The following is a 25196-nucleotide window of genomic DNA, read 5'->3' as shown; positions in this document are numbered from 1 at the left end:
ATAAGAAATTACAGGTTTCTCATTTCCTTTTTGTTTCCCTATTGCTTACACAGATCATATTGAATTATATTAATTTAACAGTTCACATAAAATAATACTGTTTTGATCATTTTTAGTCATTTTGGTGGGCAAGGTGGATTATCACTTACTTGTTTGTTTAAGAGTGTTGCTAACAAACCAATTACACCGTTATTCAATTATAATCAAAGACTTTTCAACTAACATCTCTACTTTGCTAACAGATAGTCGAGAGGAGACTGTTCTGGGCAGCATTCCTCTTCCCAGCTATGTCGTTTCTCCCGTGGGACCCGAGGACCACATCAGCCGCAAGTACACCTTTAAGGTAAGACTGTTATAATGATCTGCACTGTAATGCTACTCGGTTCCTTCGTGTAGGCTCACCTCCATTGGCTAAGCCCTCAGGAAGTCTGTGTTCATTGTGTCTTATTATGAGTGGTGCTGTGTGGGCAGCAGTCAATGATGACTGATTAATGTGGCAGTTGTTTGACTCCTCTCTGCCCTCTTCTGACCACACAAATCAGTCACTACTGCCCTCACAACCTCATAACAGGCTCAACTAAATCTCGGCTTGTTTTCACTAATAGCATTGTGTTCCTCTACTGAGTTCCTAAAATATTCTTTTCAAGGAGACAAAAATACCTGATAATTTTTGTTAGTAACAAAGGGAATAATTATTTAAAAAAGGACATTTTTGCTTGTAAAAATTGTTAGAACGAGTCACATTCTGTGTCTGTCGAAAAGCTTATCATTAAATAGCCATTAAAATGCTTATCAGCAATAGTGTTAAATAATTAACTATATTGCTTGCCACAATAATTACAAATTATTTGTATTTTTAATTATTATATTAAATACTGTAATATTTGATTATCAAATGTATTTATGTAATAATGAAAAATATTTTAATTATTCAATTTAATTTTTTTTTTTTAAAGAAATTGCTGATACCACCATTTTTTTTTAAATCTTTGGAATAAGCTCTGTTGTTTCTAACGACATGCTTTAACTGTAAAACTGTATCTTGCAGCCCTCTCAGTAAACTTGTTTTAGCCCATCTCTTTTTGACCGGTATTGTTCCCCTCAATGTCTGTCAGCACAATGCTGTCATTACAGAAGCTGCTGTTTGTTCACAGGAATTCACACTGAGCTTCCACCCAACTCGCTCAACAAGTTTTCAACAGCCCTCTTCTCTTCTCATCATTATCTAAACCCTTCTCTGAGTGAGGCCTTTTGATGGCAAGCTTCCATTGAGCCTTACAAACCTCCTCCCACTGTTAACTGCAGTTCGGCAGACAGTGAAATAATATCCCACAAGGCTTAGTGCTTACCATTTCTATTACACTTACTGCACTGGAAAAATCAATTTTTTAAACCTTTTGTACCATGGAGGTGGAAAAAAAATCTGCAGTTTTATTCTATAATTCACTGATAACGTACTAAAACTTTGAAATTTGTATCAAGCCATTTGCATTTTGTGTGCACCTTACCCCAGCAAAGCTCTTCTGAAGAACAATACTCCATGAATGTTTGATCCCATCACTGGTACGCAGCTCATTCATCGCTCAGTCATCTTTCCCTATGGGCTCGCGATGCATCGTTCAAACCCCATTTCCCTGCTCGTATTCCCCAGTGCTGGAATTTATTTGACTATTGTGCCAGCAGGGAGATTAATTATACATCTACGCTGCTTGCCCTAAAGTCTGTAATGTACCAGAGCAAGGTGAGGGGACTTGTTCTCGCATTGGTGCTCTGGGTGTTAATTAGCAAGTTGTTAGTCCGGAGATCTCCATCAGTGAAACTAGCCAGCAGCTATTTGAACATCTGCCTGCTTTATTTTCATGCGAATTAGACCCCAAGGTATGCTGTTTGTATAATGTTTTTACTCTTACTGGCTTCTTAGTCAGCAGTGAAGAGTCTTGCATGTTTATTTTCTGTAAGATTTCTTTAGGAGCAAGATCTGCAGTAAGGGTAGTTTTTTATTTTTTATTAAATACACCCCATTAACCGCGGATGTAACCGAGATTACAGAACAAATGACTTTTATGAGCATGAGCAGTTTTTTTTTTTAGAGAATCAAAAACATAATTGTGTATTTTTCATAGATTTTAAACTTTAAAATATATACAAAGCCCCGCACATGACATGCAGAAAAAATAGGCTATATCATGGCCACGAATTAATGTCCCCACAACTTATTAACACATTGAATTAATTTGTTCCATCGTTTCGATTTAACTAAACCAAGGGAGCAAATTATTACAACTTGGCCACGATTTAGTAAAATGAGGGAACAAACTTCATATCATGTGCACGACTACAAACTAAATGTGCTGAAGTCATTGGAAAGAATTTTGAATTCACAGAATACATATTTCTTTTCCTGTTTCATGTGCGGAGCTCCGAAAATACATCATTTATTTGTTATTGATTAACACCTAGATAAGGCCAATTGGATTACATGTATGCCATCTCTAAAAACACATACAATTTTGTGTAAGAATTGCAAGAATTGTTAACATTTATTTGATATTGAAATGATCTAATCATTTGGTGATGGAATTGCATTTTTTTCCCCCCCAAAATATGTATTCCTTACAAGCACTAAAGGACAAGCTTTTAAGGAACTGGAATTGTTTGAGTAATAAGAACTGGAATTGTTAAATTCTTTAAGATTCCCATCTCTGATCTGTGGCCATTTGAGAATATAAAAGATGGAATGAAGTCATGAAAGGTTGTAAATTTCATTCAGCAAATGATATGGCATAAATTTGAATTCAAGTATGCATGGGAAAACTCCTGATGCTCAGCTTCAATTGATTCAGTTGATTCATTTATTCAGCTACAGTAGTTAAATGTTTTGATGTTTATTAATGATCTTTTCCTGTTCTCTGGAGTGTTGAACTTTTATTCTCCCAGTGGCGTAATTCTGCTTAGCTTTGCTGCCTCTAATGTTAATTGCATTTCAGCTCACCCTGCTTACCGTATCTGACGATATTTCACAACCAGGGACATTTCAACACATCTTCTAGTTTTTGTTAACATTTTTCACGTAGGCCGTGATCCACCTCCTTCTGTTTTTTGCACAACTCACTCTGATTCTCTCATTCCAATTGCCTATTGCTTCCTGTTGTGACCTGGTGCATTATGGGAGCTGAACCGGGTGCATCTGGTGGAAGGGCCGTCTCCTGAGTCAGCCTCTTGCATGAATAGGTATTTTAATTTCCATTCATTACTATCAGCGGATCGCCACTCCATCACCATCCCGTGTATGGCATTTTCCTAGGCAGGCGAAAAATGCACATAGCCCATGTGCATTGCTGCGTTTCCACATGCATGCGACTCATTCCGCTTCCTCAGGAACAGGCAATGCCAGATCGACAATCCAATCTCCCCGATGTGAATATTGGAAATTCAGACGTGTCCTTATGAATGTGTGAATCTTATATTAAAGATGAGGACTTTTGCAGACTGGCATTGCTCTTTTCCTCTTATCACTTCATCACTTGCATCAGTAGTTCCAGTGTTGGTTATTATCCACACATCTCTCCACTCTCATCGGCTGTTCAGTCGCTGTTCAATTGTCATCAGTACTCGAATATGAACTGTTGCCTGTTGTTAAATTGTGCTTGTATTTAGATTTTTAACAGTTACAAATATTTAGATAGAGTATGCTACCGTTCAAATGTTTGGGTTCAAAAACATTTAAAGTCTCACCAAGGGCTGCATTTAATTGATCAAAAATATAGTAAAATTACTAAATACACACAGTATGTAATTTATAATTTTAAATATTACAGTTTAAATGATATATTTTAATACATTTTAGATTTTCAGTGTCATTACTCCAGTCTTCAGTGTCACATGATCCTTTAGGAAATCATTCTGATGCTGATTTTGGTGCTCCAGAAACATTTCTTATTATTATCAATGTTGATAACAGTTGTATTTAATATTATTATGGAAACTATGATACATTTTTTCCAAGATTCTTTGCATTAGAAAGTTCAAATGAACATGAAGTCATTTGTTACATTTATAAAAGTGTTTACTGATCAATTTAATGCATCCTTGCTGAATAAAATTATTAAATTCTTTTTCTTTTAATCACTGACTCTAAACTTTTGAACGGTACCGTACAACACATCTGAATTGTTACTCTGTACTATTATATTTGTGTTTAGCTCATTGTTAATTTCTCAAAAGGATAGGTTTTCAAGTTGAAATGTATGTATTCTTGAATGTTTGACTTTCTGAGGAATATTCAGGTTCCAACTTTATCATTGGACAGCATTTGTGGCATGTTGTTAAATAGTAACTTCAATTTGTCCCTCGGTTTTTAAAAATTAACATAAAAACATTTTTAATTGGACATAAATACAAAACACAATAACTTTTTTATGGCTGTTCTTTTGTAACAGTTGCATATTTAAACGTTTTGGCATTCTCGCCTCCATAACTCTTAAGCTACATTTGTGTTTTTGGCCAATTTCACAAACTGAGAGACAATTTCCTGTCACAGATGTCATTAGATATTAAGTTGTAAATAACCCAGAATATTCCTTTAGTCTCTGAAGAGGTTGAGCGATTGAATAAATTCCTCTGATTAATTACCACATATCCCTCTTAGTGGGATAACCCTGAATGAAAGCCCAGGACGTGATGGGTAATCTGAGGTCGTTAACTTCTTAAAGACAGGAATGTGAGAAGAATATATATCAGCAGACATGCTTTCCTTCAGTAGCGAATACTTGACAAATCAAAACACGCACTGAAATCAATTTTTGTCCCACATTTCTTGTTGTTTGTCTTCTGGAAATAGTGATTAATGTTTGTAAGACACAGCCTTCTTTTTCCCTTCTTCTGCCATTCTATTCTGCCATTTATTAGTATATGTATGTTTGACACAGTTGATTAAAAGCTATACTGGAATAGCATACATAAAACATCTCTACTACCTGACTGATCACTGAAGCAAGCGTCACACACTTTTGTCTGTGACAGGTCTGTAAACTATGAAAAAATGCATGTCACTATTTTCTAACTAGTCTGCCAATCATTTAAAGTGTTCAGGTTTGCCGAGATGTTTTTCAGATGACAATCAAACATAGGCTTCTCTGGTCAACCTATGTGTGCTATCAATAAAGGAACTGAAACAAAGTGTATGTGAGCAGAGTAGGGTAATATGAAGACTTCAGGTGCAGATATCTGATGGGCTGTATCAGCCATTAGTTTGTGACAGGTGGGATAATAGACTCCCGGAGAGGCTGAAGAGATGTGCCGTGAGCAGAGATGCAGCTGTCAAATTGTGAATTAAGAGACGCCATCGATGTAGCCCAAAGGCTACTGCATTGACTTTCTGCAGAATGAGTCAGTTACCAGATGTAAGCTCTATGTGTGTGTGCTTGGAATGACGGTCTGCTGCCTGGGTCTGGGTGGGCCTGGCAAAAGCGCTGAGCTGGACTCTGTTTAAGCGTTTAGATGAGTGAGCGGTGGCCGTACCCCCATCAGAGAGATTAGACTAACAGTTGCATTTTGGCAGTAGCAGATTTAGCAGGACAGAAGGTGGACGGAGCATGTTAAGCTGGGAGGGGGGCTTCTGTTAACCCTGGCGTTAAACAGAACACCAGTAAGAGATTTAACAGCTTTGTTTATGTGTTTTTAGTGTTTGTGTGCATCTCTAATATTATGTGTTTTACATACAGAAATAGTACTGTAGCCCTGAAATGTATTTGCACACTTATGTGTACTTAAATGTATTTATTAAATAAAAAGTCTTCTCGAGAATTTATTTGTATAAATAACGAAAAACTATACAGACTCTTTTTTTAAAGCTTGTTAAATTATATAATATTATAAGAATATGTGGAATAAATAGACAATTGCATTCGTCTCTATTTGCGTGGACAGTTTGTTTGCGGAGTAGTTCAGATGTTCAATGTTGATTTTCTGATAGTGATGGTTTTTATTTTTATGGAAGCCTGTTTCTACTTCAGAGTAAAACAATTAAAAAGTAACTGACATATATTTCTCAAAATTGTGGCAACTTTATTTCTTCCATCAGTGTTTTTACTGCTCACATTTGTGGCTTTATATTTTGTAATGTATTTTGTGACTTTGCGATTTTGTACGTTTTTGTCTCACAATTGTGACCTTATTTCTCTTAACTGCTGGTCATAAGTGCTGTTTTATATCTTACAAATGTTTTCAACATTAATTATAATGTTTCTTGAGGACCAATGATTGCTGAAGGATCATGTGACACTGAAGGCTGGAGTAATGGCTAGTGATAATTAAAAAAAGTTTTTTTTTTTTTATTGTAATATACGACATAATATTACTGTTTAACTGTATTTTTCATTAAATAAATGCAACCTTGTCGAGAATAAGAGGCTTCATTCAAAAACATGACCCAAAATGGTCTTGTTCATCTCACAATTGTGATTTTCTATCTCAATTAGTATAAAGTTATATTGCATTTTCTTACAATATTTTTTTTAATACTTGGAAGCATCATGGAGTATAGTCTGACTGGAGTACAATAATTACTTTTCAACAAAAGTTTCAAATGCTTGTTGCACTAGTGTAGATCATTTGACAGAAGTGCATGGTAATATTTGTAACAATGATAATGCAGTAAACATTGATTGATATTCTTCTTCCTGTGCTCAGATCAACAAAATAAACAGGGCAGTTCAGCATGACGTCTGAGCTTGCTACAATGACAGTGATGCTGTCACAGCAATACTGGGGCCCCGCTGGTCCGGGGCAACCTCTATGGTCAAAGCTTATGATGCTCTCTGTCTCTCCCTCAGGCCTGCCACACGGGAATGCGCTCCTACATTTACAATAAGAATTCTCTGATTGGCTCGCAGGCCGAGCACTGTGGCATGAGGACATACTTCTTCAGCGCCGACACACAAGAAGACATGAATGGCTGGATCCGGGCCATGAACCAGTCCGCACTGATGCAAAGCCATGGCGTGAAGAGGTCAGTCCCTTCCTGCTGCTGCAACAACTCTTCTCTCAGGGCTGCTGTCTCAACAAAATCGATGGGAAATGTAATCTATTAAAAACTAGGATAATCCTTGCTTCTTTTTAAACAATAATTTTATTTGCCAGACATAAAACAGTTTAGGAACCACAGCGGGCAAATGTATGTAATTTGGTTGCATTTTGAAGGGGTCATATAATGGTACATGCACTTTTTTCAAGTTGATTGTACTGAAATGTGTGTTGGAAGTGCCATCATATCATGATAAAAAAAGTATGTAAATCCGACATCACACGGTTTTTCATTGACAGCAGTGTTTCAACACAGACCCGCCCTGAGCGAGCTGTCATCATAGTCCGTCATTGTTGATACACTGGAGCAGGTTGTTGTGTTCTGTTCTTGGGTGTAATAACGAACACAGCAGTCATTTTGATGTTCCTACTGTAAATCCGAACTGCTAAAGACGCAGTGGCTGAGTTTTGTTTACAAGGGGAATATTCCCCACGAGCAACGTCAATGCTTTCATGTTTGTGCGAATCATTTCTCACCAGACTGCTTTATAAAAGAGGGTCAGACTCAGTATAAAGCAGTTTTTGCTAAGAACCTGCTCATGACAATAGAATCGGTACCAACTATTCGTGTTGCACCTCCAGAAGAAGTGAGTGTAAAATTTTATTAACCTTTATATTAATCTCTACAAATCGCTTGCACTCTTCGTGATGAATGCGGTTAAGGTTTACACTCGGGGTACATTACGGCATGTTTTCTATGTATGACATTCTCAATATTATTCATAATCCTACATTTATAATGAACAACGCATGATGGTTATTGTGTTATTACAAACTGAGTACGTATACATCAGTAAACACATAGCGTTCGTATCTCACTACTCTACCCTGCCAGTACACAAAGATAGATCAAAGTGACATTATGTTAACCAATCATTCAGAAAAATCCTGTTTGAGCCTTAATTATCATTTAAAGGCATATGCTCTGAAACGGCGTGCTGAAAACAGAGCTGTCAGGTAAAATGAGTGTTTTCTTACAATAATAATGAGAATTTTTAATTAAAGTATAATAGAAACTTTTCATTTAGACCCTAAAGAATCAAATTAACTTGTATGAAATTATATGACCCCTTTAATATCATCTAAAATGCATCAACAATCCAAAAGTATAGTAGATTGAAAACGCTTAATACATTTTCCTGGCTTTAATGGATTCATTGCAGTGCACTTTATTTTAATAAAAAGGGCCTCTAAAACAACTTAATTTTTTCATTAATCTTACTTTGCCAGGTCTGCATGGTTTGAGAAAAATAAGACTACCAAATAATATATCAGTGTAATATTTTTCAGCCCTGCATGGTCCAGTCAAACCCCTTACAAAGGCCTTACATTATTCTGTCTCAGAAATATGAAGCAATAAAATGATAATTACATTATGAAAGCAATTTCATGTTTTCTTTAAGAACTAGCACTAACCCAATATAGTATTAATTCTTCTCTTTACTTGTTCTAGAACTTCCTCTATTAAACCCTCATTATATTGTCATTAAATGTTTAATATTATATGTTTTTACACGTCTTTATGTAATGTGAGGATTGATATTTTCTATTATTTCATGCACAACCAAATTGAAGTTGTCTCAACTGGTTTTTGCACTACTTGGAACATATAATCGATCTCGATGCAGTCCAATGACATCATATCAGCCGACGATCAAGGTTAAAGCTTGACTTTAACCCTTTAACCCAAGTCAATTCAAAGAATGGTTATCTTTCAATGTGTACCAAACTTTGGTGAAATCTGACCGGCAAATTTACATTACTCAAAGTTATTAGACTTACAGCAGACCTAAACCGCATCTAAAATTAAACATCTCATAACATAACATCAAAGGTTGCATGGTTTTTTGTCCACTCAGTGTGACTGCAGCTTTACTCTTTGTGCTGACTTGTGTACGTGACATAGCAATTTAAAAAAAAGTCATTTTGGGGATGAATTATTTTATTATTATTATTATTTTTTAATTTATTTATTTTCAAAAATGATTGGATCCTTTTTAAGATGTGGAATTTGAATCCAAATAAAGCAACTTTATTGTTTTATTTTAAACAAATAAAACGTTTTAAGTCACTTGAAGGACTCATGGCATTCATAAACTGCAGATGTGTTGTAGTGATTCAAGCTCATCTCTGATCCACAGATCAGGGGTATAGCAAAAGCAGTGTGTGGTTCTCACTCACCTGCTGATTTTGAGCTGGTGCATAAGGCACAGTGCCATAGTTGTGTACACTTTGACACTGCAGCTCTGGGGAGGAGCATCACTGCGGCACGCTGCTGACTGTGGGCCGCCGGCCCAAACACAGCACTTAGACTGGGGTTGATGTTAGTGTGCTTTCCCCATGCTCTTCTCTCGCATGAGGCTTTGTCCCTGAGGCTTTCCTTATCGCTGAGCTTTTATAGTGTACATAAAAAAGAGGAGTAGGCAGTTAATGACCATGAAGGTGGTTTATAATGTTGCTTATGGTTGGTTGGGCTAGTGTAGTGGCTGTATTTGTTGCAATTTGTTTTGAAAGCAAAGGCTTTCACAGAAGCATGTGGATTGTCGGCAGTGTTACTATTCGTGTCGTTTTGATGCCCGACCACGTGTCTGATCATGACGAGGAGTAAAACGTCAGTTAGTGCTGCTGTACTGTATTGTAATTAGTTGACCTTCTGCTGTATGCCCTAGGTTCATTTGAGGGAGATTTTGAACGTAAAATAACAGCACCATCTAGGGATACATTCACAATATTGCATCTGAAGTGTTATGATGCATTTCAGATTTCCTTTTTTTGTTAGTTTCACGTATGTGTTTTAAATATTGAGTTTTAAAATAATTTCTTAATTTTATACAGATGACCATTTGTCTGATCTAATAAAGCAAATAGGTTGCTGAAATTAATTAATTGTGCTAAATTATGCATTTGTATTAATTATGCTAAATGTATTATTTATTATGCCATATCTGCTCAAATTAGACTTGATTGTCAGGTTATGTGACGTAAAGGAATAGCTCATTCAAAAATGATTTTGAATATTGGTAATGTGTCTTTTTGAAACCATTTGTCTATCTTCCATTGAGCACAAACATATTTAGGGTTGCTGAATGCTTAAGCTTCTCTTTTCCATGGAATGAAAGTCAGTGTTGATAACATTTGTTAAACATATTCAAGGAAAATATGTCAAGGCATATTTTTGTTTCTTGCATTTCATCTTCTTACAAAGTAATCATATACAAGACTGTTTCTACAAAAATAGGAAGCTGAGTAACTGGTTTCAACATTAATGATAATAATAAATGTTACTTAATGACCAAATTATTAGAATCATTTCTGAAGGATTATGTGACACTAAAGACTGGAGTAATGATGCTGAAAATGAAAAAGGAATACTTTAAAATATATATATATATATATATATATATATATATATTTTAAGTCATAATGATATTTCTGCAATATTACTGTTTTTACTGAATTTTGATTAAATAAATACAACCTTGTTGAGGCGTATTTGCTGAGTCTTATTTCAAAAACGTTAAAAATTGTACACTCCAAATTTAGGATCACAGTATTGAATACTGCATGAGTCATATGGGCTAATTATATGATGCTTTAATGGTGCATTTTTGTCCTGTTTGGAGCGTGACAGTCCCTGTACCCTCCTCTTTCATTTTGTAGAAGAAAGCAACTCAGATATAATGCTAAAATCTTCTTTTGATGTTCCACGAAAGAAAGAGACAGTCAGTTCAAGGTCAGTTATCAGCACATTAAATCAACACATTGAATTGTAGATTCTATGAGAATTAATTCAAAAGTCTAAACTCATTTCTGATATACATCAGTAATAAGTCCACTGAGTCAAAGGTCATTTTGAAGGTTAAATATTAACTATATTTATTTATTTTGACTATTAAATTAAGTTCAACTTTATTAAAATAACCTGCAGGCAATTTGGACTCGGCGTACAGTAGTAGAAATATACATAAAATACACAGCACAATATAAAACAAAACAAATACATGAAATAAAAACATACAACTGTACATATAAATATTTGAGTATTTAACAATCTGCTCCCTTTGACAAATTACTGTCTTTCACTCCACAGAGAGGCCGAAAGAAGCTCTAAACTTGAGCAGCACGCAGTCCCTCAGACCAACCATTTCAGCATCAAAAGCTCCTCCCAGCCCGAGGGTCCCCAACAGACGCAGCATGTAGAGGTGGCAGAGCTGAGGCCGGAGCGGGATGGGGACGAGTGCTATGTTTACAGCAAGGAAGTGTTTGAGGATCCTGTTAAAACCATTTGCCCTGGAGAAAAGGAAGGGCTTTCCCAATCAGGTGCCCATTCTCGCCCGTCGTCCACGGTGCCCTCTCACAGGAACGGGCTGCCCTCCTCAGGCATGCCCCCTGATCAGAACGGGAACGTGGTGTACAAGAGGGGTCTCGTCCCCCGTACAGACACAGAGAAAAAGGTACAAAGGAAAACTGCGCTGGCTCAGGTCGAACACTGGGTGAAGGTGCAGAAAGGAGACCCCAAAAGGTCAGTTTTGTCTGCGTAGACACCCTTATATATGCTGTGATGGGGGGAAATGATAGGAAATGTGTAATAAGCTCATTAAATGATGTAACACTGAGGACTTGAGCCGTTGTGGGATTCTGTATCCATATGGTTTCTTCTTATAAAGGAGCTCCCTCTAGTGGTTTTGATAAAAACATACTGGATATTAAAGAGAATGTTTTGTGTTCAGTAGTTCTGGCAACAGTATTTTGGTTACTACTGAACAAACGTCATCTCCCCAAGTTGGCAAAAAACGAAAAATTACATTAACATTATTGCACAATAAGAGTCACTAGAGAAACTAATGTCCTCGAGTCGCTAGATTAAACTTTATAAATAAATTATATATGGGATATATATTAACTATATAATATACTGCATATTGGTTATAATATACATTCAATTATATTCTTATTTTTACTGTATTGTACAGTGTATTAGTTTATTATAATCTATGTATTATAATAATAATAATATTAATAATAGTAAAAATTAAATATTATGTTTTCAAGTATTATTTTATTAAATGCTATTATTATTATTATTATTATTATTAATTTAATTTGTAGCTCGAAATGAAATAACATTTACGTTTTTGCACATTTTTGCAGTCTAGAATACTTTTAAAAACGTATTTGTATTAAACCGAACTTTCCCTAAAGGTTTTTTTTTCTCTGAAATTTATAGCATATATTAAATATTTTTTTATATTATATTGAATATCTATAACATATTAAAATATGTTCTTATTTTATTAGTAAAATACATTAGAATAAGAATAGGAAGAATAATAAATATATCAAATATTAGACATAAAATTAGAATATATTATTATTATTAATAATTGTAATAATAATTTAATTTGCAGCTTTCTCAGATCAGAATAAAAACATTTTAGGGAAAATAATAATTGTTTTTATATATAAATATTGTGTATGTATTGCATATGTATGCTAATTGATCGTGAGAAGGGCATCAATATTAACAGTAAAAAAAATTCAAATTACAGCCATCCCACTGCTGAGTACTCCCTACCCAGACGGACACCTCCTCTCCAGCCTAAGTCCGTCATGATGGATACGTACCAGTCGTTGCCAAAGACCACTCGCCATCACTCCGCAGGCAGTTCTCCCCCAGTGCCCCGCAACCTGCCTAGTGACTACAAGTACGCACACGACCGTCTTAGTCACTTCCGTATGTCCACTGACGAGCGGATGGCCACTAAAGAAGGCATGGTGTGGCAGCTGTACGAGTGGCAGCAGCGGCAACAGTTCCGCCACGGAAGCCCCACCGCGCCAATCTACACCGGGCCTGACTACATGGACACGTCTGGCTTCAGGGTCACTCTGGAAATGCCACGATCCATATCTGTGCCACCATCACCATGTGACATGACCCCAACCGGGCACCCTTCCAGGTCCTTGTCCCCACGCAGGCCTCACACGCCCTCCGACAGGGTGACGGTGCGCCCGCTGGATGATCTTGCCACCGTGGACACACCCAGTTTGGGTTCTCCCAGAGGAATTTGTTCCCAGATCTCAAAGGTAGGGAACATGGAGCAGTTCACATACAGTAATCTCACAATTTTAGTTGTGGAAAGTTCTTCTCTCTGTTCAGACCACAGGAGCCTTGACCACCAAAGGCGTGAAGGGTTATGGGAAAACTGAGTTTCCCTCTACTCAGGCTTTGATTTGGACTTTGTGACAGGATTCACACAGTCTCCTCTCAGGATTTGGCTCCCAGGTGCAGAGGGTGTGTCTAAAGAGTGCGTTTTTTGTTTATGTGTGTCGCTGAAGTTGTTTGTGTGACAAATAGTAGCATCTGCTGGCTACACCCCCCACATGAGAGCAGCGCTCCCAGGCCCACATTCACACGCAGCGGCAGTCACAGAAGCCTCTGTGCTTCTTACAAGTTAACATACTGTCACCCACTTCTGCTATGCATACGCTGGGACTCGTGTGAACTCACTAATTACATGCCTCCAACAGAAAGATTCACAGAAGCTGTCAAATGCCAGATAGAAAGAAAAACACAGCTTCAGTCAATGTAGTGATACCACAAAGAACATCTCAGTGGGATCTGAAAATCTGAGACTACCAGTGAAAAGACCTTTCACTACATATTATATTGCCAGCATAACAATTGACGTAAAAATTATCAACATAAATTAAGTGGAAAAATTCAAATGTAATTTTAAAACATCTTTGCATTTTTTGTCCCCTTTTGCTTTACTTACAGCAGCATTTAAGCTGCACAAACGCAGCAGGTTTGTTTAAAGCCCGATGACCATGTTCTCCAGCATGATTTAAGAATAATTCAAAGAGCTCTTAAAAATCTTAAATATTTCTTCGTAATTTTGAATCCCACTGTATGCAAAGTGGAGATGAGTGTCTTTCATTAATGTTCAAAGGTTTGGTGTTAGTAATTATTATTTTAAATATATATATATATATATATATATATATATATATATATATATATATATATATATATTACAGTTTTATTCAGCAAGGACGAATTAAATTTATCTTAATTGACAGTAAAGAGAAAATAAGAAAATAAAGACCGGAGTAATGATGTTGACAATTCAGCTTTGCCATCACGAGAATAAATTATATATTAAAATATATCAAAATAGAAAACGATTGACTTAAATTAAATAAATATTTCAAAATGTTTCTGTTCTTACTGTATTTTTGATGAAATAAATGCAGCCTTGGTAAGCAAGAGAGACTTACCAACCCCAAACTTTTGAAAAGTATTGTACATAAAATGTATACATCAAATTTAATATGGAAAGTGCTTATTTTGGTGGTGTAGCTTGGTGACCATTTCAAGTTTTAACCATTTTAATCACTTTTTTTTTGCCCTAGCATCACACAAGTTGAAATAGTTTCTCCAGTGTAACCCCCCCAAGTATTTTAATATTAATAAAAAAAAATTAAAAAAATATATATATTTGAACGTACAGAATCGTAATCTCTCAATAATATGGAGTAAGTACTGCATGTACACAATTAGAGAAGAATTAGAAATGATGTTTTCCAAACGTAGTTTCAGATAAACTAACTATATCACACAGAAAGACACTGGTGTCACTGCTCGACTTGTGATGTCAATTACCCAGCTGCAGAAGCCTCTCTATATAGATGCATCTTAAAGACTAAAGCGTGTTTCGTAGAGGGGTTTTATGGACCTCCACGGTGGATCACTAGACTGTTTAGCTGATAAGATTCGCCAAAGGCTAAGCAAAGCACCCAATAAACCGCTTCAGCAGTGGTCTCTTTCTTCTGATCTTGTATTTAAATAAAAAACCTATTATACAGCAAAAATGCAGTGCCGTGGGATTCACATTGGAAACAGAGTCTACAGTGCTACTCTGCTGGTAGCAAACAAATGTTATTTTAAGGAAGCAGGTTGGAGATAATTTATGTGTAGTTAATTAAATCTCTTGTTGTTTGTGTCCTTTTTGAGGTGCTATGATGGGCCTAGATGAAGAATTTTGTATGTTAAGCAAAACTGTCAAACCCTCAAAGCCCTGTGGCACATTTGAAATCAAGCACACACTTTCTTAACTAAAAGAAACAGATGAATGAATAAAATGTGCTCTACTGAGCACACTTTTACTTGTCTTCAAAAATGTAGAGTATACATAACTAAAAGTGAGAATTTGAGAGTAGTAGGACTCTCAAATTAGAGGACTGTGAATTTCTTCATTGTCATGATCAATTCCACCATTCTGTATAATTTTGTGTCTCTGCAGACCTCGCAAATAGAAAGGAGATCCATGCCGATGATGGGCTACATCACACACACAGTCAGTGCACCAAGTCTTCATGGAAAAACGGTAAGACTTCCATAAAGAACAGAACAGATCTTGGAAACATAGGGAAACGGAAGATGTGCGTGGTAGATTACATTTCGGCCACGAGGAGCGTTTTGCTTTCTAGCTTTGAGAAAGTGATCTGAGATATGCCGTTGTAGCCTGGCAGTTACATTTCGCCACTCCTATTGGCCAAATTTCACAACATCTCACCGCTGCCCTGGTGGTCACCTCCTGAAGTGCTTTCTTTCCCGTCTCCCCGCTGTCCTGCAGCCGGAGGAGTTGACCCTGCTGCTCATCCAGCTCAGGAGACACCAGGCCAAGATGGCCAGCGTGCACAGCGACACATTCACACACCTGCAGAACCAGCACAACGGCCTCTCAGGCCCCATTTTGCAGGTTAGAGGGTCATTTCCCCCTCAACCCACCCTGAGCATATCATACCCCCCTTTCCTTAACCCCCATTCTGTGCTCATCTTTAAAGTTGTGCGCTGTTGGTTCTAGTTGTGGTTGCGTTTGTTTGGTGTTAGCTCTCCGTTAGCATGGAGTCTGCGGTAGAGCGTTACAGCTTGGGCTGCACAATTTGACATAACAGCCTGTTTAGTGTTTTTGAAGAACCTTTCCTCTGCATTTTGCTTTTTTTTGGGGACTTTTTTTGTAGTTTCTTCCTCTCTTGTATTTTGGATCCTCAGATTGCTTTTCAGATGTTAACAGCATGTTGCTTGTTGACTTGCCTGCATTCACATGATTGAATGTTGCCATGAACAGAAAATATAAAAAACATCACTGGTTTACTTGTGTATATGGAATTTTATATGTGAAATGTGTCAGAAAGGTACTCAGAAATTAGTATAAACATACTCTAGATCTCTGTCGGTTGCAGGGTCGCACATTAAAACTTAACTAGTATTCTACAACATTTACAGCATTGTTATAAAATGCTTTACTGCGCACAGATTTTTGCACTCTGTTTAAAAGGGGTCCATTTCATGTTTTCTTAAATCACGTCTTCACATAAATTCATGCTTTAAAGGTGGGGTAGGTAGAAATTTTCTAAAAAAAAAATAGTTTAAAGTGTCTATATTTACCAATACATAATTAAAATGTGAGTACTCTGAAAAAGAAAGTATACAAACCGACCGCGCTCAGCTGGAGGACGCCAGCGCTGCGAAGAGGAGCAGTGCATGTAGTGACATCATTTCAGAATCACATGTAATAAAAAATGCCTAACTTTATCATTACTAATATAAACAACTAACATGGTTGATAATACTCACTATCAAGCTAGCATATCAATACTGGTAATGGTAAAGTTTAAAATATATTGAGTTTGATTCGGTAACGAGCTAGTAACATCTAAACTAAAAACAGGTTGCATTGAAACATGTTTTCCTGTTACCATCAGTTACACTGTGATGAAGGTGAATTTCATGTAAGATTAATAAAATATACGGTGTTTTACATGTAAGAGCTTCCACGAAAGCACTGTTGGCGTTAACTTTGCAGCCCCTGGTGGTCAGTTGTCGCCATGGCTGAAAAGCCCCGCCGATATTGATTCTTGTCTGACTTCTTGCTTTATCCAAAGGCTTTTTGGTCATAGCCTTTTCAAATACTGTTTTCCTTTTTTGCCTGGTTTTCCTTCGCTGACTGTATACGCAGGTAACTGGGAATTTTGATTGCTCTTTCTCTGCCATAAATGTAATTCTCCCTAGCTTCCTTCACTCCTCGAGCAAACGTGTGCGTGCATGTAGGCTGCTCTTACGCAGCAGTGCTGGTAGCCATTGTAGCGAGGGAGAGTGACAGTCGCCCAGCCAATCATTTCTTTCGTCCCGGTTGGAAATAATAAGCTGTGTTTATTGCAGCACTGAGAGGAATACACTCGATTTGTCTACTTTCTTTTTCAGAGTACTTACATTTTAATTATGTATAGACTTTTGCGCCGACGTCACAGTTACGTCACGGATCTAGCTGGAGGCAAAACAAAGTCAAAACTGGAGGTGACCAATACAAACCAGCACAGATTCGGGTACAGAATAAATTATTGTTACTATTATAAAATGCCATCTTGTTGTGTTGTTTGGTGCAAAAATTGATGAAAAATGAATATGCTTATTTCTAGAAAATATTCACATCATTGAAATCGCACTGTAATGTCACTCTTTACATTGTCGTCGTCTCGGCGCTGGCTCGGCAGAGCTGCGGTTCGTACACACAAGTCTTGTACAGGACCATATAGGCATCTAAAGATTTATATGCCCTCAGTTTCTCTTTACGATCGGTTTCTCCATAAGGTAGGTGTAGAAGGAAGTCAGGCCACTCAACCGAGGTAACGTAACGTTATCCTGTCAGATCGTCCTTGCATTGAGTGAGCGTGTGTCGGCCAATCTGGTTCCGTCCATTAAATATAACTTTTGGAAATAACAATCGCGGTCCTGGACACTGAGTGACCTTCCACATTAAGATAAAATCGGATTTTCTCCAGTCATTGTTAAAAAAACAAGCTAACAATACTTGCTAACTAGCGTTAGTGAAGCGGCCAGAGGGATCGTTCTGCCTCCACCTAAGCTCCGCCCACAAAATAACATCATGTTTACCAACTGAAAAGGGGTCTATTTGTATACATAGACAGTTCAAACAAATTTGGGAAAAAGTTTTTTAGAAAATTTCTACCTACCCTGCCTTTAAGTAAGTATAGACCTTTAAAGTGAAGAAACAAATCATTTGTTTATTCAATAAACTTATGGCACACCTTCAACAGTGCATCAACCTGAGAACAAATTGAAGATGCTTGTTGTCATTATAGGAATAAAAAAAGGGTCAATCACCCATAACATGCTCTTGAGTTATTATGTATCAGCATTTTAAATCAGTCTCACACTCTAAGCCATGAGTCATGTGACCTCTTTCTTCATTTCCCACTTAAAGGCAGATGACACTTACATCCAGCTGAAGAAGGACCTGGAGTATCTAGACCTGAAGGTGGGCTTTAGTGGACCTGCCTTCACCTTCTTCCTCCACCCATCTTCTCCCTCTCTCCTCAAGGCATAAACTCTTATTCCCCTTCCTTATTCTCCGTAACGGCTGCTCTGCTCTTTAACCCTGAAGGATGTGGAGAGTGGAGCAATGCGTCATTTTAAGCTTTTATTGCTAAAATCTGATTTTATGCTGCAATTTAGCAATAAAAGTCTTGGCGGATGCATGGATGTAGTGACTAGTGATGTCTGCAAATGTTAAGAGTCCAGGAGGAGAGTTTGTCAATTGAAGGCCAGATGAACGCTAGAATCTGACTCTGAATTGTCTTTCCTTCTGTACAGTATGTGCAGTGGCATCAGTCGCATTTAGGGCTGCACGATATTGAAGAAAAATGTGATGTACAGTAACTTGTTAAATAATGCTATTATGTGATGTGTGCAATTTTAAGTCCTCCTGTAGTCAATAATTGTATCCATTAGAAAGGGTTTGATCATCAGAAAGTCAATGGAGAAATGCATATAGTTCATCATAACATTGTAATGCACATTGTAAATGCACCAGATTTTTCATAAAGCCATTGCAATATGCAAATCACGATTTGAACATATGCAATATTTTGATCAATTCAATATACCGTGCAGCCCTAGTAGCCTTTATATATCTTATATAGAGTCTCTCCGCTTGTCACAACCTTTATGGTCACTGACTTTTCCGACCCTCTTTGAAGTGGAGTGCTTTAATTGATCATTTCAAATGTATATTTCCAATGTATGCCTAAATTTATACCTACAGTTCACAGAAACCCTTTTTTATCTTCATTTCAAACAGATGAAAAGTATTGAACCTCTCATCTATTCGGTACACAGTGCGTTCTGTTTGAATGTAAGGATGGCGTGTGCACAAAATGTGACCATCGTTGTGTGCATTGCACATGATCTGTAGAGTCATACTCATATGCATGTGCTTTTTTTGTTTTGTTGTTCTTTTGGTAAAATATCAATACTGCACTGATGAGGGTTTGTCATAGAGATTGCATTGCAATTGTGACCAATATGTGAATTATTTCAGTACAAACATTAAGCAGAGTTTGAGGTTTTCTGTTAATGAGTGAATGTTTACTGACAGCTGCTCTTACTTATGCAGTATCCTTTAGCTAACCCTTGTTTATCACTAAATGATTCACTCCCACATGAGTTCATGTCAAGTTCACTGCCGATGAAAGTATTGATACTTTGCCAAAGACAGAACAGCGCTTTGGGTGGATCGTTGCGGCTCTCCCCAAATACCCCAGTTTGCTATTTCTTCGTAAACACATCTCATAGCTTCCAAAAACAGTGTTGGTTTGTTTTGTTATGCTTATTTTGTTCGTTTTGTTCATCTTGAGATTTTACGGCCTTGTTCTTTTGGTTTGCCACGGCACAGTTTGTTTACATGATTTCAGCAACATTTTGTCAATAGAATGTGCAGTCTTGTTGGTTGCTTGATCGATGCAACCTTACAGCCAACATAGTCTTGATGATGGTGAAAGTGTATGAGCTTTTGCATTTTGTCAACAGGTAACTGGACGCGACTCTCTTAAAGATCGACCACCTCGGCCTGTTAAAATAGCTGAAAGTGACATAGATGTAAGTTCTCTTCTTTCTTTTTTTTAATGCCCACTTTCTGATCATTGCCTCCCCTTTGGTTCTCTCTGTTTGCGTCTCACAAAATGCTGTTACTCTAGCCTGAATTTGTACGCGCTGTGGGGAGAAGCAAGCTCTCTCGGTGTCGTGGAGAAATTGAAATTATTGACGAGGGTTTTTTATATTCAATGCTCAATTTAAAGGGAAAAATACATGCAATGGGAGTTTTATACTTTGGGCTTGTAAATTTTTCAGTTTGATTTTTGTATTCCAGTGCTCTCGCTGTTTTTCAGTTTATTGGAGATAAATAATCTGGAAGTCCTGGCTTTTCATCATTAACATTGTTTCAGTTTAACAATTTATACGAATTTTGTTGGTGGATTTATCCGTGTGATGAATATTTAATGTTGTTAAAACAACAGTATATGGCGGTAAAATAATAACAGCTTAATAATTAATTGGAGGGAATGATAAACAGAGTGGAGAATAAACAGGCAGTGTGAAGAAGACCGTAAACAAGACACTTCTGCAGCTTCCGTCTCTCTCGCACGCGCGCACGTACCCCATAACCCATTTTTCACTGAGAAAATGCTGTTTGTTTCTGCAAATAATGACACCAAAATTGTCTTGGGTGCTTGGAGTTTATGCTAATGAATATCTTCAATAGTGGAAAATGTTGAATATGGAATAGCGGAAGAATGTTTTCCGTCGGCCCTCTTTTTGATATGTTTGTATACTTTAATGGATTCAGTTCAGATTGCTGTTTGTGATTGTCTCCCCAGGTTAAGCTTAGTAGGTTATGTGAGCAAGACAAGATCCTACAGGAGCTGGAGGCCAGTATACGCACACTCAAAGAAGATAAGGTGCTTTTTCTCATCTAAATTCTGGATAGTCAGTTGTGTTACACAATATCAACTTTATACACTACCGTTCAAAAGTTTCAGGCCAGTAAGATTTTGTTTTTAAGAAATGTATACTTTTATTAAAATACAAATGTATACATTAAAGTAAATACATTTATAATATTTATTACAAAATAATGTTACAAAAGTTGGATATTTCTATGCTGTTCTTTTGAACTTTCTATTCTTGAAAGAAACAAAATGTCATGGTTTCCATTAATATATTAAGGAATATTGAGCGAAAAGTGACTTGATTGAAAAACCTTTTAAAAAATATAACAGTATTGTTAACAATTGTTAACTAAGATCTATTTCTACTTGATCTAAGCCTTTAAAATGACCTATGCTGTTATAACCTCAGATTGATTCAGCCATATTAAATAACCAGGTTTTAGGTCTAATTGTAAATGTTACTACTTTAAGCAAATTTTGACCTAAATGAAATGTTTTCAAATTCATTAATCACAGTGTCCTAGTGTCCAACCTGATGTTTCGGGTCCCTACTGCTAGTTCTTTCTACAGTAACTTCTTTATCTGCATCACCTGCCGTTTCACTTCTTATCTAGGACAAGCTCGAGTCAGTTCTGGATGTTTCCCATCAGCAGATGGAACAGTACCAGGACCAGCCCGCCCATGCAGAGAAGATCGCCTATCAGCAGAAGCTGTTACGGGAGGATGTAGTCCACATCAGGGCAGACATCTCACAGGTGTCCACGGTGAGGACGCATACCTGTGTCCATACACTGACAAAAGACTCAAGAATATCAATGCAATACTAATTGCAGCTTATTGCAATAGTATTGAGGCTTGCTTCTGTTCTGTGTTAAACAGGAGATGGAGAACGCTTGGGCAGAATACAACCTCTTAGAGAGAGATGTGGACAGACTGCGTTCAGTCCTTCAAGACCAGATGACCCACAGTGCTCTCTCTCAGGTCAGACCCAGAGGAACATGACACCAGGCTGATTTAACTCTTTTCAAAATGTAAATGAAGGACAGAGGTTGTATTGTATTTCAACTTTTATCCCTTTAATGCATGCTTCCAAACTAAAGTATCAATACTGTTTGAGCAAAATGTATCAAAAGATGTTAAACCGTGTCTCCTTTTCTATTCAGCATGCACCTCTCAGTCCGGTAATTGATAGAGAAAGAACAAAGTAATGAAAGAGATATGGAGCTCTCATAGGCGGAGTGAAGATCTAATGTTAGTTTTTGATCAGCGTGATAGAGTCTTAAGAACAAGGCATACCGTGTGTAAGATTATTGATTTCTCAAGTGTTTGTGTGAGAGCGAGTCAATAAATTATGGCTTCTTCTGAAAATACAAATAAGAGAAAATCCTATCTTTTCTTCAGTGGCCCTTTGAGCTCTAAATTTGCCTCTTAGAAAATCAAAGACAAGCCCTCAGGGTCATATTTTTTTTAACAGTGATCACAGCAGTGAGAAATATATTCTATTCTATTCTAATTCTATTCTATCATATCATATATTACATTTTTAAGCTGTTGGTTCATTTAGATTTTTCATCTGTTTCTGTTGAAAATATATTATGGTAACACTTTACAATAAGGTTCATTAGTTAACATTAGTAAATGCATTAACTAACGATGAGCAATGCATTAGTTACAGTGTTTATTAATCTTTGTTAATGTTAGTTAATATAAATACAGCTGTTCATTGTGCGTTCATGTTAGTTCACAGCGCATTAACTAATGTTAACTAATACAACCTTTGATTTTAATAATGTATTAGTAAATGTTGGAATTAATATTAACTAAGATTAATCAATGCTGAATAAGTATTGTTCGTTCTTAATACATGTTAACTAATGTAGTTAACTAATGTTAACTAATGAACCTTATTGTAAAGTGTTACCTATATTATATTATATTATATTATATTATATTATATATTATGTTTTTATATTATATGATCTGAATACTGAAAGACACTCATTTTCAATAGTATATGCATATAGCATTTATATATTCTGATTATGACATCATTGTTTTATATATATATACAGTGTATATATATATATATATATATATGTGTGTGCATATATATGTGCATTTTTCTGTTCAGATAAGCTTAATTTGTGTGTAAATTTGCATATCAAATAATAAATTCAGTTTTATTATTTAAATAAATGTAATGCATATAATTATGTACAGAAGTATGCACACTTGTATTCTATTCTGTCCTGTTTGAGGCTTATATTTACTCTTTTATTCCGTTTATTCTGTTTAATTGTTGGATTGTGCTCTGTGCTACTGTGCAGCAGGAGAAATCTCAGCTAAGGAAGGAGCTGTGGCGGATCGAGGACGTGCTTGCAGGCCTGAGCTCCAGCAAAGCCAACTACAGAGTGACCATTGACTCTGTGCTTAATCCAGGTGAGAGCGGGCCCCTGCCTGCCGTCACTCCCATGCACTGGAGCACAGACCGAGGTACTGAGGTCAAACATCACCACAGTTCATCTTACTGTGAACAAATGCTACTGATAATCATACATGTGTTTTTTGTTGTTGTTTTTTTTGCTTTGTGATGTCGACGTTTGGGATATTTGCGTGTCCCAGAGAGGAAGCTCGTACCTTCGGCGTCATTGTCCGCAGTGCCTTCACTCTTCACTCCATCCATGGGTGAACTGAAAGCTGCTCAGTCCAGTCCCCATCTCAGCCCGGTGCAGACTACCCAGCAGCCCCTGCAGCTCTCAAACCCAGCCCACAAGCAAAAACGGGTGAGTGAGTGAAACTAGGTAATCAAGATGCTATTTTTGTCTATTTGTCTTTATTTATGGATGCTTATGTTTACATATGCAGCTTGAGGAAGATGCTCCACCCAGACCCCCCCTGCCTCACCTCTACAGCCCAGATGAACACCCCCCAGCTGTGCCCCCTCTCCCCAAAGAGACCTCCGTCATCCGCCACACATCAGTCCGGGGCCTGAAACGACAGTCTGATGAGCGGAAACGTGACCGTGAGATCGGGCAGTACACTAACGGAGATCATAAGGTTTGTGACACTTAATGGCGAACGCATTGGTGTTAGTGGTTAAATGTTATTATAGTTCTGAGCTCTATTCTTGTGGGACTGTAGGTTGAGATCCGGGCATTCCTCAGTGAGCCTGAACTGCTGGCAGTTGGTGGACAAATTGGGGGCTTGAGCCGTGACAGTGGCTACCAAACTCTACCAAACAGAGGTATACACAGACCTGTTCACAAGGTTACCACACTCGCTGAAAAGGGAATGTGAGGTTTGGTTCATGTAAACCATAGTACAGGTCATTGGTGATGTGAAAACAATCCGCAATTAATATTAATAATTATTAACTACTAATTAATTATAATGTATATTTGCTTTATAGCCAGTGCAGGTGCTTCCCATCTTCCATAATTCCCATTGGGAGAATTTCAACAAATTCGGCAAGTGTGGAAATATTAATGAATGCGTTTAGGCTACATAAGATCCTGTAAATGTGAACTTGGTCTTAACATTATGAACAGTGATAGAGCCAATATAATTTCCACCACCATCATTTTCTTCAAAGAATGCTGTTAAACACAATATATAATTTGAGATGTGATGAGAAATTATATTGAGGTGAAAATGTGCATGACTTTCCGAAAAAAATATTATAGAATTTTCCTTTGATGCAGCGATACTACCTTTCAGAAGTTTGGGGTTAGTAAGATATCTTTTTTAAAGATATTAGTACTTTTATACAGTAAGGATGCATTAAATTGATTTCAAATCATTTCTATTTCAAACAAATGCTCTTTTGAACTCTCTGTTTATCAAAGAATCATTTGTATAATGTTTCCAAAATAATCCACAAAAATATTAAGCAGCACAACGTTTTTCCAACATTGATAATAATAATAAGAAATGTTTCTTTAGCATCAAATCAGCATATTAGAATGATTTTTGAAGGATCATGAGACACTTTGCCATCACAGGAATAACATTACATTTAAAAATAGAAAATAGTTACCTTAATTTGCTCTAATATATCCCAATGCTACCTTTTTTATTTTATTTTTGACCAAATAAATGCAGCCTGGGAGAACATACAGTAAAAGCATTTTTTTTATATTAAAAATATTACCAACCCCAAACTTTTGAATTCTGTTGGACATTGTTAGCAGGCAAATTAAAACTACTAAAAACAATTGTGCTTTAATAGTATCCACAGCGACAAAAGTGCCCATAGCTAAAGAGAAACACGCTTGCCTAATTGCGTACCAAGTGTGAATGTA

The 25196-nt window shown here is 36.9% G+C and overlaps 1 protein-coding gene across 27 annotated transcripts in view; it reads left to right on the top strand.

Moving 5' to 3' along the window:
* The window catches only part of plekha7b (pleckstrin homology domain containing A7b), a 104472-nt gene that overhangs the window by 59077 nt on the left and 20199 nt on the right, over positions 1 to 25196 (top strand). For 11 of the 27 annotated variants that reach the window (XM_089129603.1, XM_039656724.2, XM_039656739.2 and 8 more), the window contains 15 exons: positions 243 to 343; positions 6834 to 7009; positions 11174 to 11605; positions 12633 to 13167; positions 15387 to 15470; positions 15720 to 15845; positions 18372 to 18488; positions 19976 to 20044; positions 20824 to 20904; positions 21510 to 21659; positions 21775 to 21876; positions 23223 to 23388; positions 23518 to 23678; positions 23761 to 23952; positions 24037 to 24139. In XM_089129603.1, coding sequence (XP_088985729.1) covers positions 243 to 343; positions 6834 to 7009; positions 11174 to 11605; positions 12633 to 13167; positions 15387 to 15470; positions 15720 to 15845; positions 18372 to 18488; positions 19976 to 20044; positions 20824 to 20904; positions 21510 to 21659; positions 21775 to 21876; positions 23223 to 23388; positions 23518 to 23678; positions 23761 to 23952; positions 24037 to 24139 — 2595 coding nt within the window. Of the gene's footprint in view, positions 1 to 242; positions 344 to 2909; positions 3232 to 6833; positions 7010 to 11173; positions 11606 to 12632; positions 13168 to 15386; positions 15471 to 15719; positions 15846 to 18371; positions 18489 to 19975; positions 20045 to 20823; positions 20905 to 21509; positions 21660 to 21774; positions 21877 to 23222; positions 23389 to 23517; positions 23679 to 23760; positions 23953 to 24036; positions 24140 to 25196 lie in introns of those variants that run through there. The other 16 variants (XM_039656731.2, XM_089129605.1, XM_089129602.1 and 13 more) reach the window with 12 other exon arrangements.

This window comes from Pimephales promelas, chromosome 1 (genome assembly GCF_988280905.1).
Source record: "Pimephales promelas chromosome 1, fPimPro1.hap1.1, whole genome shotgun sequence".
Classification (NCBI taxonomy): domain Eukaryota; kingdom Metazoa; phylum Chordata; class Actinopteri; order Cypriniformes; family Leuciscidae; genus Pimephales; species Pimephales promelas.
The sequence above is the reverse complement of the archived record's forward strand: the minus strand, read 5'-3'. Positions and strand labels throughout refer to the sequence as shown.